Raw genomic sequence first — 20,900 nt, forward strand, 5'->3', positions numbered from 1 at the left:
AGCTACCCTAGTGAAATGGGGTCGTACTGAAAGTTTTAGAATTTTAATTAAGAGGCAAAGTAGTTTTTGAGAAATCTGGAGTGAAAAACCAATGGTTTTTTATGTTTGATGTACAATAACTTTATTAAATGGGTATAAACAAAACTCATAGAGAATGTAATTCTGAACAAAACAAATAAGAAAATTTTGGATTTTATACATTAGGTCCTGGATTTGAATCCCAGTCAAGCATGGCATTTTCATATGTTACAAATTTCCATTCTCTTAAGTCAAAATAACCAAAGCAGATGTGTCATCTCAAAAAATAAATAAATGAAATGCATACTTAATGTTTCATCTACAAAGAGACCTTACAGCAGCCCGGTAAAAAGAACTGATTTACAGAATATGAGGGTGTTGAACCAGAATTATTCCAGGCTTTTTCCAAAATAATAGATGATGACAAGCTGAGTAAGAAGCTTTTAGCTATCAAACAGGATCTAAAAGTGATAAATTATGAAATTGAGGGTCTTTGTAACAGAAAATAAGGTTTGAAATTAAGAAGGGATTGTAGTCAGCGTTAGCAATTTTAAAATACTGGCTTGTAATGTACATAATAAAATGATAAAACTGATTTAATTTAAGAACTATACTAAAATAATTATGAAAATATTTACTAAAGGAAGATTAAAATATTATAGTTAGGGAACTTGTTCAAAATTCAGGTGAGAAGAGACTGGTTTATATAATGTAAAATTCAGTTACTTCAGTTAATGCTCTAGAAAAAAAAAAAAGGTAAACATAAATTTCACTACAATGTCCTGTTCTAGGTAGTCAGCAATCATCAAGATTCAGCACTAGTACTGCAAAACCTGTATAAACCTTGGTGCAATTTGATTTGGAGGGACTGACCCATTTTTTTGTTTGGTAACTGAAAATCCCTAATAGGGAAAGCCATACCTCCTAATCCCTTGTAAAATAACAGGGGGTAATAGTGATATTACTGCAGTATATACCAACTTAATACGTTAAATTGGAATGACTACTAATTTCATTATTAATAATAAATACTCTGCAAAAAACTGCTCAGGATTTTGGATGGGGAAGTTTTGTTCTCTTTGGCCAATCTTTTTGTTGACTAACTGTAAGTTTAGAAGCAAATTTGGAAAGAAAAAATATGTATCTGAACATGTGGGACAAGAATAGAAATAGTTGGTGTATATCAGTGTTGACAGATATGTCATTTGGATACACAGAAGTTTTGGGTTTAGTTCAGTCTCCTATCTAGAAGGAATTTAATTTAGTGTTCTGGTTTTTAATGCTGTTGGGAAAGTTAGCTTTATTTTTAATGAAAATTCATTTTTAAAACCAAGGCAACTGTCAAAGAAAACTGTTCATCACAATTCTGTGGATGGTACTGGTGCGAAACAAATCAAAATCAACTAATGTAACATCATTTACTCAGATGAGGTATCTTAGTATATAGTACATTATCTTTACTCTTAGATATCAAGATTTACTCTTAGATATTACCCAAGATATCAGGATATCCCAAGCTAACTCAGACATACTGAGTTAGCTATGGAAACTAAACTAAAAATGACTGTCCCTAGAAGAAGAATGTAGAGTTAAATGGAGGAATAGGGAAAAACTTTTGCTGTTAAAGGATGTAAAGCAGTAACATGTGTCTCAAGACCCACTGAGTAAAAGAAACTTTTTACTAATTACTTTTACTTTTTTACTAATTAAGTAAGTTCATTAAAATCATTCCCATGAAAAACATGGGAATAATACACAGGAAAATAATATGTATACCGTGATACAGATACCATTTTAGAACGCATTTGAGCGGCCCTCAGTTGTTGCGGTTGATTTATGTTATCTAAAATAAGTAGTTACAGTTTGGTATTGCATCCGCATCGTTGTTTGATTGTAATTTTATGTTCTGTGTAAGTAGTTACGTATTAATAATGATTGACCTACTGCTAATTGAACCACTTCTGTCATAACACTTTATTTTATTGCTGATTTTCATAAATAACCATTTCAGAAGTAAAAAAACCTTTTTACAATAGTAATTGAAATTTATTAAAATATACACATTAAATATACACATTTAAAATTATAAGCAATCATATTTCATATTTTAAACTTCAGGAAATGGTTGATTTTTGTACTCTTCTAATAATTTAATGAACTTAATTACGTGATTTTCTCTTGAATTTGAACACAGGCGTAAAATGTGTTGAATATAAGATAATCTGTAACAGATTAATGAAAAAAGAATGAAGTTTAAAAAGTAATTTGAATAAAGTAATTAGCAAACACTTTAATTATGCAAATTAGTAATGTGCAATGTAAATTAATTTTTTACAACTCTAAAAATAGTTGATAAATGTATAAACAATACTGTTGTAAGCAAAAATTATCTTAATAGAAAACTGCTTATTCACTGAAAATTGTTTATATAAATTCATAAACATATTATTATATTGTTTATATATAATTCATAAAGTAGAAAATTGTTTTTTCTACAAATTATGCAATAAAAAAATTAACTAACTGATGTACAAGTAAAAGTGGGTTTTATGTTTTAGGTGAATTTTTTAGATCATTCTCTTAGAAAAGACAGCTTTCTCCTTCTTGTGTATTTACAAAATCATACTTAAAGAAGGGCAAGTTTATTTAATGACAGTTAAATTATAAAAACCAGAAAACTGTCCAATATACTAAAAACATTATGATGACTACTAGAACCTTATATTGCATTAACAATATAATGCTAGAAAAGTTTAAAGTTCATACAATCCAATTTTTGCAAATATTATTACTTTTACTGTTTATAAAATAACTGTTACCTACACTTTATGAATGGGTTTAATGATACTATCACTTTCACCACTGTTTACCAATAACTCTCCGAACTTCCACTATTCAATTCACCCACTACCCACAAAGGAATGCTCATGACATACTCTTCACTCCTTGTTACCAAATGCTTACTGTTATCACTGTCACTGTAACCGTGTTGAACTCAGGCTTACAAAACTATTCACTGTTAACACGACTGCGCCGAACACAATCTCGCCGAGATCCCTGGCAGTATTTATATCCCCTGGTCTGCAGAACTAGTACCCACGTAATATTTTTAATTGTTGAAGTGTAATAATTTTCATTATATGAACATAGTTTTTCTATAGATTCTTATTCTGGTCGAACAAGAGCTTTTGTAGGTGTGATTGTCTGTTTTAGAAATAACAGATTGTTAAACAGGCCTGTTGTTACTTTGAGAAAAAATCCCTTCTAGATTTGTCTTTTCATTATTTTCTCATTCTTCCTTCTTAATTGGAAGAAATCTGCTATCCTGACCGGTTACAATATTTTGGTTAAAAGAACATGCATCTGTAACATTAATGTCTTCAAAATAATCTGAAGACTCTTGTAGATTAACATTTAAAATATTAACTTCTTAATTATTTTTATTGTTAATTTTGAATGGTTTTACATCTTCAAAGAATACAGATTTTATTACAACACACTGTCCTTCCATGTTACATGTTTTAAAAAGAGTCAAATTGTTTGAAATAAACAAAAGAGGTTATAATAATATAAATGTTTTTCAAACAGCTGATAATTTCTATCAGGAGTGTCAATTTGAGCATCACAGAGTTTCAGTTTATTCTATCAGTTTCCCTGCTGTTGCCATTAGTCTTTTTAATTACAGAATCACCTTTGTAATAATCATCAAGGAAAAGGGTTAGGTGGGTAAATCCTTAAAAACTGATGGTTTTGTAACACATAAGAAAATTACTATCTTGCAATCTGAAGTGTTAAGTAATTTAAATAACTTTTGCCAATAGCAAAAGCCATGTTCAATGAACCAATTCCTATACCTGTAAGTCACTTTGAGCTAAAAATGCAGGATGCAGCTGAGTGCGTATTGCTGGGATTTTCTAATAACTACTCAACATAGATAGCATTTGACATTCCTAAAAAGTCAATTGCGATTGATCTTTTTATTGGATTTAAAAAAAAGAGAGACTTTTGATTTATTTTTGAGTGATGATAAATCATCAGTTAATCTCTATGCGGATGTGAAATTACTTTATTCCATTTCCTATCAAAATGTAGAATTAAATAAAAAATCTTCAAATTCATAACATGTATTCTTTTAAGGGTTACATAACTTTAAAAATTAATTAAAAATAATAAATAAAATCAATAAGATGCAGCTGATAAGTATGGGTAAATAATACTTATAATTTATTTTGCGTAATTTTTCATTCATTTGCTAGATCACGTACATGATTTAATTTTACATGAATATTCTTAAAAGCATCAGACTTACTAATACAATAATGTAAGTAATAGTGGATAATGATAATAACACTTTACTAATAATGTAGGGAAGAGCAATAATTGAATTAATTGCTTAATTATATTATTAGATAAGAGTACCTAAAATAGCAAGACAAATTGATGAAGGGGTCAACCAATCTGAAGTAACCTACAACTCCTTTGAATTTTTAAATTACTGAATTTTTAAAAATATACTGATGAAATATTAAATTGAACTTACTCAACTGAGCCAATGATACACTTAATTGAAATTTCCTCATCTGAGATTGGATGCCATATAATTTGGTCACTCATAAAAACTTGTATCCAACATCGATTTTTTGAACTTACAACTTCATACATTAATCTATAATAAACACGAATAAGCTATTATTAACAGTGTACATATCAATGACAAAAAGTTATCTATAAACATAATTACAAATTTTTGTAAAGTAATAGTGTAAATTAAATTTTACAAAAATAACTGTTATTCTGAAGGTAGCACAATCGCAAAACAAAATTTATTAGCTTTTGTCAGGCATTATAAATGTGCTTTTTACAGCACATAGGATATACAAATAAAAACTACTTTATTTTGTCATAAACTTGAAATTTATCATTGAAGAAATAAACCTAATATATTTTACAGAAAGGAACTTGTGAAAAAGTGTTCCTTGTTTTTCTCTGAGATACCTATTATCATTTTATTTACACAGTAACATAAATAACAAAAGAAATTTGGTTTATCTTGTTCAGTTCTCACTTACACAACTTATTCTTGATTTAATTTTCAACATGCATATATTTTTATAAAATCATTCAAACCATTTGTACAGAGATCAGTTTGTAAACCAGCAAACACCACGGCTCTTTGTAACAATAGGAATACCATAAGAGTTTAAAGATATCCCATTTCACGTCAAAAGGAGTGGCTGTAAGAGGCACCTCTAGAATACAAATTGCTGAGTTTGTATCAATAGACACAACAGCACTCTTGAGAACAGTGTCAAAGTGCTCTGCTACTTCATGTTACCTGACCACTTGGCCATTCACAATTATTTACAAAAAAAAACCAATACCACTGTCCCAATGTTGCATTTGTCTTGAAACATGAGCAATTGCCTTGGTGACAATAAATGGATTATATTAAGATCTTACAAAAAAAAAAAACTGACAACACAATTGTAGGACTTTCCTGTCATATGGCTAAAGCTGTGTTCCAGGAAAGTCCTACAACTGTAGGTTGTTTCTGATGCTTGGCTTACACACAACTTAATTAAAAATATATATCATTTTATTTAAATATATTTTTCATTTATTTAATTCAATAATTCTAACTAAAGTGCATGCGCAGACCATATTTAATTTGTACGGGTGTGGCGATACTAGTGGCAACAGTCGGCACTAACTAAACTAATGTAATTTCACAACTTACATATAACAAATTTTGCTTGTTCGGTCGGCAGACTGATGTAGCCGTGAGGTTTAACACAACAGATACTGAGTCAACTGGGCAAATGAGTTCGAGACCCAGCCAGACCGACTTACATTTTCATACTTTAAATATTATTCATTTATCTAATTCTATTGCTCATCTGTAACAACACAGCAGAGCAGTACTTTAGAGAATTCTTTGGAGTGGGAGTGCGATTTTGCCAATATGTTAACCTTAAAAAAATATGACCTTAATTAAGTAAAATCTCAAGATACTGTTGGTGACCTTGCTCTACAGCCTCACCCTCTTGACCTTTTAACCCTTCACAGGTGGAAATCCATCATATATGGGCTACCTGTACTTATGGTGGAGGGCGGAAACCCATATTTAAGTCTCTGAATGTTACCGGCTATTTTTCTTCATGTAGTTTACATATAAATTCCAGATGTTGTTTCAATCATTTTGAGTTCAATGACTGTGTGTATGTAACAAGACATGTGCATCATTTTTTCGTGTTTTTTGCTCATTTTTAAGTAATCTGTTTACAAAACTTCATTTTCAGCTTGCTTTGTTTCAATTCAAACAAAATTTTCCAGACAAAAATTCACAAGGAAATGAATAAAACTATTTATATTATGATAATAAAACATATTATACTATTCCATGCCTTGGTGCACTACTTCAAAATTGCTATTATATTACCATCAATGCTACTATGTTAGTATTATTATTCAATATCTTTTATATGAAAAGAAATCAATGTAAAACAACCAAACTCATCACCTATAGTTTGCAAATTCTAGTGCGCTCAGTGAGAGTTGTGCTGTTTTTGCGTAAGCTTTTTAGCTTTTTTAGTGGCAGAATTAAGCAAAAACACTAGGTATATGTTCTTTTATGCATGAATGCATGTTTTAAGTTACTTTAAATAGTTTTTGCATGAACTTTTTTTTTTGGAAATGTCTTCCACCCACAGCCATAAAACATCGCCGCCTGTGAAGGGTTAAGTTGAAAATTTAATGGCATCAATGTCCCATATACAGAAGTAATCTGACCAAGTTTGGTCAAAATTGTTATAGTAGTTCTGGATATAAGATGATTTAGAGGCCAACACCAAATACACACACATTCATACGAACATTAATAACCCAAAAATTTCCATCTGGTTTGTTGGGTTCATTAGATGTCAAAACATCAAAATCCGGTGAAAACTGCATATATGCCCAAATCAGTCCGATTACAATAATTTCCTTTTTAAAAATCCAATGCTACATAGACGGAAAAGTAAAAAGGATTATACTTTATTTTTTGCAAAATAATGATCTCAAAATATTCACAATTCTGATTCCTCCTTTTGTGATAAATCCACACTGTATTATTGACAGTGCACCAAATGAATATTTCACTGTAATCCAGGTTATAGAAATTTACTGATAATGTTCATAGTTAAAAATGTAGTTTAAATGTTCAGAATTATATATTATGTATTTTTAGTTTGGTCTTCAGACATTAATCAAAGAATCCATAACTTTGTGAAAGATGCATCAAATCCTTTTTCTCTCACTTTTGGAGTAATTATAAAATTATCTATGCTTAGTTTAAAGACTGATTTCAGAAGTTTGGGGATCATGTGAACCTACTTTATTTTGATAACTAACATGTTTTGTCCATTTCTGTAAAATTTTTATGGGAACATTCTAATTCTTTTGATTCTGTTTACCACCACTGCCCTTCAATGATTTTTTCACCAATTTCCATTACACTTTTCTAGAAACCTATTAGTCAAGTCGATTCAATTTTAAGATGGTATTGTATCACAGATAGTGTGCCCTCAAACTTACTCTAATAAGTGTGGACATTAAATGAAAAAAACAGTCATTACAAACTACATTACATTTCCCTTAACACAGTTCCAATGAATGTATTAGAAGCAGATAAGTGAACATCCATATGGAGTAGATAAATATACAGATTAATTGTAAACTACATTTTTTGGGAATTTTACAACAACTTTAAAAATATTTTATTTTTTTTACTGTTTACTAAACCTGAATTAAGTGGAAGCAGGGATTCATTAAGTTATAATAGCATTAATCAGTTAACACAAAAACTAAATGAATTCATAACAATGGAAATGTGAAGGCCTGTGATTAATAGAACAATGTCCACTTTTAAAATACCAGTTTAATTTGAAGAATTCAATTATTTTATCCAATATCACAATGTCTAAGAAACTTGCCGCCTAACAGTAAAATTCTGTTATGCAATAGCTGTTTCTGTTATCTTAGTTATCTGTTTTAGGGTTAACTATGAGTTACAACATATTATTTTTTATTTGGTATGCTTAAAACAAAAATATGAGAAAATGGTTAACCAAATAAATGAACAACTGTAACATGCAACAGAATGATTTATACAAGAAATATCTTAGTGTACTTTTTATTTATTAAAATATTTTATGAGTAAAGTTGTCACATCTCTTACGCACTTAAACAAACTACCTAGTTTAGAATATTGAGATAGGACATCTTTTAATTTTTTATGAAAGTACTTTCATGGGATCCTGCATCCTCGTCATTGAAATAATTCTGTTATTGCAAAATAAAAATATTAAAATAATGATATTGCATATTAATTTACATGAGTGCTGCTACTATCTGTTGCAGTTTTTGTAAGACTGTCTCCCCCAAACACTGCTTGATGGTTAATCAAACTGAAATTTTGTTTGTATTTATGTATGTAATATTTTATTAAATATTATTATTATAAAATTTTATTATGATATACCATCTTTATTAATTTCTAACATGTGTTAATATCAGAAATAGAATTTTTATTGTTTATTAAATGGTTTGCCATATTAGATAAACTTAATTCTTATTTTTGTAATTTCTATAATGTTCAAGAAATCTAGTTTTAAAGAATCTATTTGTTTTTCTATTGACGTATTTATTAATTTTTATTGTGCAATAATGAAATTATTTCAATCATAACTGAAGTACTTACATGAAAAATTAAGGTAAGATATGTCTTATGTCAATGTTCTATACTAGATGGTTTATTTAATAGAATTTAAATATAGAAAAAGAATTATGTACTTTCTTTTATAAAAATATGAATGTCCAAGTATCTGATTTTCTTTTTTACATTGTAAGATAGAGGGTTTTACATGTAAGAAAGTACATTTATGTTAATGTACAATTGATTTGATTTTTATTATGTTTATTTTAATAATAATTTTTATTGGAAGAAAAAAGGTCGAGATTATTTTTTTTAACAAAACTGAAAATATGTAGCTATCAATGAAAAAAAAGAATGTTAATAGTATCAGAAACATTTTGAGTTAAGATTTCAAAAACGATAATTCTTATTTGGTAACAAGACCACAATTTCTATTGTTATACATGTTGTATGCATTTTACGAATGATTTTAAGATTTAAGTGACTTGTATGAAAAATTATTTCATTTTTGTAAATGATTAGTCAGTTTAACAGTATGATCAATACGTTTACTTAAATGACATACTTTTGTCATCAGTAGTAAATGGCGGTTAAATAACCCATTGATTAGGGTACACATACATGTATAATTATTATCAATAATAAATAAAATAAAAAATCACATATTGATTATTTTTTTTAAATTTTGTTCACATTAGTGTTTTTGTGGTGCACACTACTTCTTTTTTACTTGTTTTTAACAATCTGATTAAGAAATAGCACCCATCTTTTATAAATTTTTAAGTTCCATACATCTCATGAAGTGGTGCACACCACGAAAGTGCTAATGTAAAAAAAATTTTCAAAAGAAAAGATAAAGCAAGAAGTGATATTTTTTTAATTTTATTTATTATTGATAATAATCATTATATTCTGCTAGGGTGTTAGATTATAAATTCTTAGTATAAGTAAGCAGATAAATCAGATTTGCAAATTACTAGTTTCAGATATTTTTATATAGAAGTAGATAAGCGGAAAATCTGACAGTAAACATTTTAAAATGACTGCAAAATAATTCAACATTTTTTAGAACAGTGCTACTAGATGTAGTTTGACCCTGGGCATTCTACAATGATTAATTCATCATAAATATAATATTTCTCCAATCAATCTTCCAGCTATTGCTGGGTCTGGGTGCGTTTGTATAGGTAAATGCAATTAGTGCTAATGGCTTGCCAAGCCTGATGTAGCTGCAGATATAGTGCAATGTAAGTGTAAATGTGTAATCAGGAACAGACTCAATCACTCCTGACCACCAAAGAACATGGTATCCACAGTCTAGTATTCAGATCCACATAAAAGCAACTGCCTTTACAAGGACTTGAACTTTAGAACTCTTAACTAAAAATCAGCTGAATTTGCAATGATCAGTTTAACGACTTGACTAACCCAGCTGGTTACATTTTTTTTTTTTTTAGGGTATGAAAAATGCCATGCCTGACTGGGATTTAAACTCAGGATCTCTGGATGAAAGGCCAAGATGCTACCATTTCACGGAGATCGGCATTCATCATATATAAAATGTAATTGCACAGATAATGGTGACAAATAAGTGATTAGTGAAATTTGTACTTATGTGACGAATTGCACTTTTTTTAGTGCAGCAAATCATTTAAAAAAGTAAATGAACTAAATAATAAATACTGAATGTAAAAAAATTAATTTACCTGTTTTCTTCAATAACTTTTAGAGGATATAAATTAAAATACTTTGATAAATTGTAATAGAAGTTATCATTTTTTTCAACGTAAGATATCATACTGTTTAGCAACTGTGAAACACTGTCAGTGTCAGTGCATTTTGACAATTCATTTTTGAACTCATCCGTTATTTTTTTTGCAAATAACATATTATATTCTCTTCCATTTTCTATAACATAAGAATGTGCAAACATAATACAAACATGAATATACATATAATCATAAGTAGACATATAGACATCAAAGTAACATAACTTTTTTTTATCTGATTTTGAAAAATCTTTTGTGTACAAAAGAAAATAAAAATTATAAATAACCAAATAAAAATATTATGACTGATGGAAAAGAATTCTATAGCTGCTGGCAAACATTCATTACTGGATATAATTTTCCTAATATAGGGAAAGTGTATTAAAAATTATCAATGTCAGTTTCTCTTGGCCAGAGTTGGACTTCAGTAGGGATGTTGTATTAATTTTAAGTTTATACAACTTAATCTGACTGTTTCAAAGGAAACGTCATTAACCTTTAATTCCAGTTAATAACCTAAAAACATGACCACAACCTATTTAATCAGGTTTAATTATAAAAAAAAAAATAAATAAATAAAATCCATAATAAAGATAAAAACTACTTTCTTTATAGTCCTTCAACACTGAAATCTAGTCCTTAGAGCTGAGAACAGTCCTGGAAACCTGTACAATTATATTATTTTCAAAACAAATTTTAGTTAATATAATTTATAAACTATACTTCACCTGAAAACACAATTTATTTTAATTCATATCTTACATATATGTTCTATATATTATATACAAAAGTAGGAATACAATTATGAAGATTTATTAAGTCATTTTTTAAGCATTCTTCATCAGACCTTTCTTAGATAATCATCAGATTATCTGATATTCATCAGACATTCTTAGATAAGAATTCCTCACAAAAACTGCTCTGCTGTTAAAAACACATTTACCAAGTGTTTAAAGTAACCTTGGTCAATAACATTTAAACATCAACTTTTTAGAATTTTTTCTAAATGTTTTTTTTTTTTTGGGTATTTCTGGCCTAACGGAATTGTTCCTGATTGACATTTTGATCCTGATTTGACATTTTCCACAAGAAGTTCTTTGTTTTCTAAGTAGAAATAATAAATAAAGTAGCCAGCAACTAAAAGCAATAAAAAAATAATGTACTCAAATGGCTTAAAGTGAGCTTCAAAATATTCATCAATAAAAAAAAAAGATTCTTGTCTAGTAATATTCTTTTAAAAACTGATTGATTACATTTACATAATCACACTTACACTTACAAAAATTTCTTCAAACAGCAATAAACATTTAAATAAGTTAAAAAAATTAAATGTGTGTCAGTGCACGGACACACAATGGAAGCAAAGCTTCTTACACAATTTTATACGAATTATTATCGGTGCAAAATAATGTATAAGCAGTATACACAAATGATGGAATTTTTTATTAATAAGAAATATCAACAATGAAATTGTTAGAAAGAGAGTGAGAGAGCGCATTTACTGAACATCCATGTTAGTATCTATATATAGCTCGTGGTAGGTATGCTGGGGAATCAAACTGGTGCATGACGGTTTTATGTGATGCTTGTATTTTCTCAGTTGACTCCCCATCCCAAGTCTGGGTTAAGAAGCTTTGCTTCAAAACAGAAATTAGCTTAATTGCAAAAAAACTGTAATATGAAATTATAATTTGATTAAAATCTTACCGGATCGATTTAATTTAATTTTTACATCTTTGACTGTTCTATTTTCATCTTCTGGATATAATTCAACTATTAAACTTAATACACCATCAAAAAATAACCAAGAAAATAAGTAACTTGATAAATATTTAAAGTAACAGCACTCATGGTTCCTTACAACAGAAAAAAAACAAGTACAAATAAATATATGATGTACTTACTGTATTCTTAAACACAATTATTTAAGTGCAGTTACTTAGTTGTAAGCAATTTACAACTATTAGCAACCTGGCACAACTGAGACAAGCTGCTACTGTAACAGCTTAACATGACAATTAAAATTTTGGCACAGAAATATCAGCTTTATTGGATGGAATTATAAGAACTAAGAGTTGTATTGCAACAGGACTGGATTTTGAAAAGCAACTACTCATTTTCATATTTTGTTCAGTTTCAACTTCTATCATAATAGTTCAACTATATTTAATAGCCTTTAGAACAAATTTTTATACTTCACACCCTGTTTCATTAAACAATCAACGATATTAACAGTTACATAATCAACTTAATTTTGACTAAGAGATTGCACTAACAGGGATAATTATAATATTAATACTTCATAAATGTAAATTAGAAAGATTGCTAATATTGATCTTATCGGAACACCAATATTCAAGTCACCCAGCTTATTATGAACAGTAGATCTAAGACGATTAATTTTGAAAGTAGTTCTTCAATGAAATAATAAAAATTAGCCTTATAATGGGTGATATGTAGTGTTCTGTAATTCAGTTTACTGCTGGAAAATAAAGCAATGATTTTAATTTCATAAATATTAAAAATTATGTAATCAGTACCTTTCCTGCCTAAGTTTGTAATCTTAGGTGTTAGTTCAGCAGGAATTTTTGTCACTGAAACAAAGAACCATAAACTAATAAAAGAAGAGCATGTGTTTCCATTTTACACTGTTAGCAGAACACAAATAAAAGTAGAGCTACTTTTTGAAATGTTTATAGAAAATAGAGAAAAATTTAACAACGGCCCAAGGCTTGGAAGAAGAGCTTAAAGTCCATTAAGAAATACATCTATGGAATTTAAATGTTCATGCTAACAATGTTGATTGAATTTTAAGAGCTGAGCTTAAAAAATATCACCCTTATCTTTGCAAAGTCTTACAAAAGACAAATCTTATTGGGAAGTATCATTTTTGTAAATGTTTTAAATTTACTACGAGACGGAAAAAGACTTTCTGCGTAATTAGCGAAAAGCCTTCACTTAAACAGCCGAGTTAATTTATTAGAGTGACACTAGTCTGCATTTAATAATATAAAAAGAGCATAATGTTCCTGGACTGAATGTGGTGGTTAGGAATTTGAGAAGCTTCTTATCCTTCTAAGACATTGTGTTACCGAACAAAAATAATTTGGTTAGGTGAAACTGTTTTGTCAGCTGGAAAATATCCCTTATATGTAAATCAGATTTGGCAACAAGTAGGTGTTTCACCACCTCATACAGTCTCTGTGTGTAAGAATTTCATTTCTCAAAGGTAACTTTCTGAAATGGATTACAAAGAGAGGCACAAATAACTGGCCACCATAGTTTTACAAACTTTCAACATACGGGGTGTTCTAAAAAAAATAAAGTTTTTGCTGAAAACCCAAAGGATTTGGATCGTCTAAAGTGTAATATTGACATTTCTTGCCTTGAAGTTGAAAGTGGAATCATTTATTATGAGGTATATAAAACAAAATGATATATAATTTTAACAACTTTTGTAAATAGATATTTTATATGTGTTAAATCTTTTAAACATTCAAAACCATATTTAATTTATTTTTTTGTAAACTGCCTTATGAAACATGCGGTATATCGTTATGACACAATATATTTCAGTTATTTAAAAGAAAATTTAATAAAGGCTATTTACAAAACTAGCTCTAAACAAAACTGCTTCTGAGATTTCAAGCAGTAAATAAAAGTTTTTTAAATATGAATCCTCCTCCTATCAATATTTAATTCTATAAAAACAATCTAACAATGACAATCAGATTGGAAAGTAATTTATGTAGTTTTTATTCAGATGTAGACTCTGCCTATTATGGTTATATCCACTCATGGCTATTACCTATGTAATTCATATTTGTGAACTATTTCTTACGAAGTTGTGTATAATGCATTGCTTCACCCCAACAGAAAGGGATACACATAACTGTCCAGTACCTGTTGTGAACAAGATGAAGCTGTCGCTTATTGGACTGAGTGTAATCTCATTTTGGTGGGCTTGGCATCCTGATCTGCAATAGTATTTTCAGCTCAATGAAAAATCAAACAGGAAACCACTCCACATTCTTTTTAGTAGCCTTGCACAGGGTCTTGTTATTTTTGGAAATAGCTATCAGTTTTGGGCATGACTTGTCATTAACGACTTCTATGGTTATTACACTAACGTATAAACTGACTACATATATTAAAATAATGAGCAAAGCATAACCTCTTCTGTATTATTCTGTGTTCATGCTCCTGGATTGTTAATATCTCATTTAGTTTTAGTGATACTGTTATTTTGAGTGCAACCTGTTTAAGTGTTAGTAGCTATTTTTCTCTAATGTGTGATTTTCAGGAGTAATACAACGTAAAATTTTGCATGAAACTGGGGAAAACTTTAACAGAAACATTTCAACTTTTGAAACAAGTTTACACAAAATGATGCACTGGGTTGTATGCAATGTTACGAATGATTTTCACAATTTAAAAGTGGTCGTCAGTCAAATTCAACATGACCATTGACCAGGAAGGCCTTCAAATTTCAACTGATGACACCCATGTTCAGAAAATCAATGATCTGGTGCGTGCAAATCACCAATTGACTGTCGGATAACTTGCAGAAAAGGTTAGCCTCAATTGGATCATACCATGACATTTTGACTTAAAAATTGAACATGCATCTAGTTACAGCAAAGTTTGTTCTTCGTTTGATGACCAAACAGCAAAAAGAACATCAAGTGTACGTATGTTGGCAACTTCTTAAACAAGCCAATGATGATGAAACATTCATGCAAAGGATCATAATGGAAGATGAAAGCTGGATTTACGTTTTCAACATCGAGACAAAAGTTCAGTCATCACAATGGATTGGCAAAGGATCTCCATACCCCAAGAAAGTATGTCAGTCTCAATCCTATGTCAAAGTGATGCTCTCTGTCTTTGTTGATTTTAATGGAATTGTGCATTTTGAATTCTTGCCAAGGTGAAACAATAAAATGCGTATATTATCAAGTCCCTTTACAACAGTTACATGAAAAAATCTGCAAAACGATACCAGAATTGTGACAAGACAACTCATGGTTCCTTCACCATGACAATGCACCTTTGCACATTCAACTTTGTCAATTTTTGGCACAAAAGGTTGAGTGTCAAAAGGCACTCTGCCTTTTGTGCCAAAAATCAGATGACTGTCCTTCCTCAGGCTCCCTACTCGTCAGACCTGGCTCCTTGCATTTTTTCTTATTTCTGAAATAATTAAAATCTGTGATGAAAGGACGCCACTTTGAGATTACTGATGATATTAAAGCAAATTTGTCACAGACCTTAAAGGCTATTTCAAATGAAGCTATCCATGACAGCTTTGCAAAGTGGAAACACTGCTGGGAAGTGTGTGAATAGGGGAGGAGAGTAATTTGAAGGGTACGAGGACCAATCTCATCTTTAAAATTAATAATAAAGATTAAAAAAATAAAGTTTGGTTATTTTCCGAACAGACCTCATAAACATCCCTAAATACAATGATGAAGGAAAAGATATGCTAATCAAAATTATATTAGTATAATCATACGTGCATAATGTTGAGCTGAATCAACACGATTCAATGCAGGAGAAACAGCCTTCTTCACTCTTGTACAAGAAATTCAAGGATAAACCCTTTTAATACTTTTAGTGTTCTGGAATTTTCAAGGAATGCTACATTTCTAGAAACAAGATGATAATGTGAAGTTCCATTGGTGTTTTTGGCTGCAATTTGACTGGATTTATTACATTAATACCTTCTTCAGGTCTATTGACTGTAATAATATTATACCATCATGACAATGCCAAATCGCATATGGCTTGATTAATCCAGGAAAGAATCAATCTGTTGCAGAGATAACTACTTCAATACCCACCTTACAAACCTGATTATCCCAAGAAACTTTAACTTGCCAATTCTTATAAAAATTCACAGAGGGTGATAAACACTATACAAGTTATGAACTAAAACATAAGGTGTAAATGGGCAGAGACAGCAGTTCAAACAAATTTATGCAGCAGATTATGGGGCATGAATAAAATGACCATTCTTATTTTCACATTACACTGAAAATATGAATGATTTTCAAGTACCTAACTTTTTTTTTTGTCTTCAGTCATTTGACTGGTTTGATGCAGCTCTCCAAGATTCCCTATCTAGTGCTAGTCGTTTCATTTCAGTATACCCTCTACATCCTATATCCCCAACAATTTGTTTTACATATTCCAAACGTGGCCTGCCTACACAATTTTTCCCTTCTACCTGTCCTTCCAATATTAAAGCGACTATTCCAGGATGCCTTAGTATGTGGCCTATAAGTCTGTCTCTTCTTTTAACTATATTTTTCCAAATGATTCTTTCTTCATCTATTTGCCGCAATACCTCTTCATTTGTCACTTTATCCACCCATCTGATTTTTAGCATTCTCCTATAGCATCACATTTCAAAAGCTTCTAATCTTTTCTTCTCAGATACTCCGATCGTCCAAGTTTCACTTCCATATAAAGCGACACTCCAAATATACACTTTCAAAAATCTTTTCCTGACATTTAAATTAATTTTTGATGTAAACAAATTATATTTCTTACTGAAGGCTCGTTTAGCTTGTACTATTCGCCATTTTATATCGCTCCTGCTTCGTCCATCTTTAGTAATTCTACTTCCCAAATAACAAAATTTTCTACCTACATAATCTTTACTCTTCCTATTTTCACATTCAGTGGTCCATCTTTGTTATTTCTACTACATTTCATTACTTTTGTTTTGTTCTTGTTTATTTTCATGCGATAGTTCTTGCGTAGGACTTCATCTATGCCATTCATTATTTCTTCTAAATCCTTTTTACTCTCGGCTAGAATTACTATATCATCAGCAAATCGTAGCATCTTTATCTTTTCACCTTGTACTGTTACTCCGAATCTAAATTGTTCTTTAACATCATTAACTGCTAGTTCCATGTAAAGATTAAAAAGTAACGGAGATAAGGAACATCCTTTTCGGACTCCCTTTCTTATTACGGCTTCTTTCTTATGTTCTTCAATTGTTACTGTTGCTGTTTGGTTCCTGTACATGTTAGCAATTGTTCTTCTATCTCTGTATTTGAACACTAATTTTTTTAAAATGCTGAACATTTCATTCCAGTCTACGTTGTCGAATGCCTTTTCTAGGTCTATAAACGCCAAGTATGTCGGTTTGTTTTTCTTTAATCTTCCTTCTACTATCAATCTGAGGCCTAAAATTGCTTCCCTTGTCCCTATACTTTTCGTGAAACCGAATTGGTCTTCTCCTAACACTTCTTCCACTCTCCTCTCAATTCTTCTGTATAGAATTCTAGTTAAGATTTTTGATGCACGACTAGTTAAACTAATTGTTCTGTATTCTTCACATTTATCTGCCACTGCTTTCTTTGGTATCACACTTTTTTTGAAGTCTGACAGAAATTCCCCTTTTTCATAAATATTACACACCAGTTTGTATAATCTATCAATCGCTTCCTCACCTGCACTGTGCAGTAATTCTGCAGGTATTCCGTCTATTCCAGGAGCCTTTCTGCTATTTAAATCTTTTAATGCTCTCTTAAATTCAGATCTCAGTATTGTTTCTCCCATTTCATCCTCCTCAACTTCCTCTTCTTCCTCTATAACACCATTTTCTAATTCATTTCCTCCATATAACTCTTCAATATATTCCACCCATCTATCAACTTTACCTTTCGTATTATATATTGGTGTACCATCTTTGTTTAACACATTATTAGATTTTAATTTATGTACCCCAAAATTTTCCTTGACTTTCCTGTATGCTCCGTCTATTTTACCAATGTTCATTTCTCTTTCCACTTCTGAACACTTTTTTTTAATCCACTCTTCTTTCGCCAGTTTGCACTTCCTGTTTATAGCATTTCTTAATTGCCGATAGTTCCTTTTACTTTCTTCATCACTAGCATTCTTATATTTTCTTCGTTCATCCATCAGCTGCAATATATCGTCTGAAACCCAAGGTTTTCTACCAGTTCTCTTTATTCTGCCTAAGTTTGCTTCTGCTGATTTAAGAATTTCCTTTTTAACATTCTCCCATTCTTCTTTTACATTTTCTACCTTATCTTTTTTACTCAGACCTCCTCAAAAATCTTCTTTACTTCCTCTTCCTCAAGCTTCTCTAAATTCCACAGATTCATCTGACATCTTTTCTTCAGGTTTTTAAACCCCAATCTACATTTCATTATCACCAAATTATGGTCGCTATCAATTTCTGCTCCAGGGTAAGTTTTGCAGTCAACGAGTTGATTTCTAAATTTTTGCTTAACCATGAAATAATCTATCTGATACCTTGCAGTATTGCCTGGCTTTTTCCAAGTGTATATTCTTCTATTATGATTTTTAAATTGGGTGTTGGCAATTACTAAATTATACTTCGTGCAAAACTCTATAAGTCGGCCCCCTCTTTCATTCCTTTTGCCCAGCCCGTATTCACCCACTATATTTCCTTCCTTGCCTTTTCCAATGCTTGCATTCCAATCTCCAACTATTATTAAATTTTCATCTCCTTTTACGCGTTTAATTGCTTCATCAATCTCTTCGTATATACACTCTACCTCATCATCATCATGGGCGCTTGTAGGCATATAGACGTTAACAATCGTTGTAGGTTTAGGTTTTGATTTTATCCTTTCTATCCTATACCTAACTACATTTTTTTTAAATAACTGTGTCCTTTCCACTGACTATATATAGCACATCAAGCATGAAACTACCTTTACATTAATCCTTTTTTTTACATATTATGTATCACTAACATTTTTTCCACCTTTACAAGATTGCACATCAGACTTAAATTTTGTTACTATTATTTCATCTTTAGATTTCAAAAGTGACAGAAAGTGATCTGACTTGATTATAAAAATTGATTGATTTAATTATTATAAATGACACATTAAACATTTCTTTACTGAATTTTTTTTAAAAGTTAGAACTGGTTTCATGCCCACTTTATACCTTTTTGTAATGTTAAAAGTAATTTTTGTTTTCAATACATTTTCTTACAGATCATATATCAACAGGTAGAATTTACATAATGTTTGGGAATCCCAGCACACTACATCTGTTGCTGAGGCAAACAAAATTTTTTTGTGAAAATTTCTTTTCACGCTAATGAAACCCTAGAATCTAGAATGCAGCTAGAAAAATATAAACAGAAAATAAGTAATTCATAAAAATGTTCAATTGATCAAATTATAAATAATAAAATCCATAAATAAAATAAATATTTCTTAAAGTAAAGAAAATAAATGAATTTGAAAATTTTAAAATCTGGTAACTGCAAAAATCTGACTATATCAATTTCTTTTTTTGGAAAGTAGTTATTATGATACGAGTCTCGGCTGATAAATTTTGCACACTGGCATGCTACACAGAGACAAAACGTACTATCAAGTTTGGCATGGCAGCACATGATAGGTAAAATCCCCCTCTACAAACCTACGATAATGCACTGAAATCCGTTTAATGGTTTGTTTTCAATTAAAATTAAGTGGAGTATGGTCAATAAGTCAATACGATTAAAATATGTTTAACAGCAGTAAACGTGAAACCTATGAATATTTTTCATAATTTAAAAGCAGTTTATGGTAGTGAAACTGTTGACAGAAGTACAGTGAAAAAGGTGGGCGCTGAAATTTCAAGAATGTGAAGCTAGTAAAGTGATAACTGAGGATGCACCTTGCAGTGGACAACCAGTTTCTGTGACTGACAAGAAGTATCGAAAGGAGGTGGACGATTTGCTTCAAAGTGACCAGGCTAAATCACCCAGCAACGCATCACTATTCAGCTAGGCATATCTAAAGAACAAGTAGGTCATATTATCGAACAATTGGTTACCGTAAAATCTGAGCACAATGGGTAACGCGCAAACTGACAGACTAACACAAGCAGCATAGTGTCAAACGTTGCAAAGAACTTTTACAGTGCTACCATGCTGAAGGAAACAATTTCGACTTCCTTTTCAATATTGTGACCAGGGGTGAGAGTTGGGTACATCATTACAACCTGGAAGAAAAACGACAAAGCATGGAATACAGACATAACGAATCACCAAAACCCAAAAAATTCAAAACTCAAGCCTTGGTGAAGAAACTCCTTTGATGGTATTTTGGGAAGTCAAACATGTTATGTGACTGAGTATCTGGAACAAGGGATGACTGAACACCAAATGGTACATTGAGATGTTAAGGCAATTCAGAATGATTTCAATGCATAGTTGCTGGTTTAACGAGTACTGTAATGTTCTGTAGTAATTGTACAGAAAGATAAAAATTTCATAACCACATATACTTCATGTAAAATTCTGTACAAATTTGGTTCTACTTTGATCTCAATCCAGGTAATGGTGTTTAGAAAATTTAATGATAATGAATTAAAATTTATTAGGTCAATTACTGCATTTTAGTACACAA

General features: G+C 30.4%; 1 protein-coding gene across 1 annotated transcript in view; it reads right to left on the bottom strand.

Moving 5' to 3' along the window:
- Positions 1–2,099: 2,099 nt before the first annotated feature.
- LOC142324768 (uncharacterized) overlaps positions 2,100–20,900 on the bottom strand; it is a 53,764-nt gene continuing 34,963 nt past the window's right edge. The window contains exons 7-10 of the mRNA XM_075365738.1: positions 12,190–12,338; positions 10,420–10,621; positions 4,559–4,684; positions 2,100–2,240 (exon numbers count right to left, since the gene is read on the bottom strand). Coding sequence (XP_075221853.1) covers positions 2,126–2,240; positions 4,559–4,684; positions 10,420–10,621; positions 12,190–12,338 — 592 coding nt within the window. The 3' untranslated portion in view covers positions 2,100–2,125. The remainder of the gene's footprint in view (positions 2,241–4,558; positions 4,685–10,419; positions 10,622–12,189; positions 12,339–20,900) is intronic.

This window comes from Lycorma delicatula, chromosome 5 (assembly GCF_047948215.1).
Source record: "Lycorma delicatula isolate Av1 chromosome 5, ASM4794821v1, whole genome shotgun sequence".
NCBI lineage: Eukaryota > Metazoa > Arthropoda > Insecta > Hemiptera > Fulgoridae > Lycorma > Lycorma delicatula.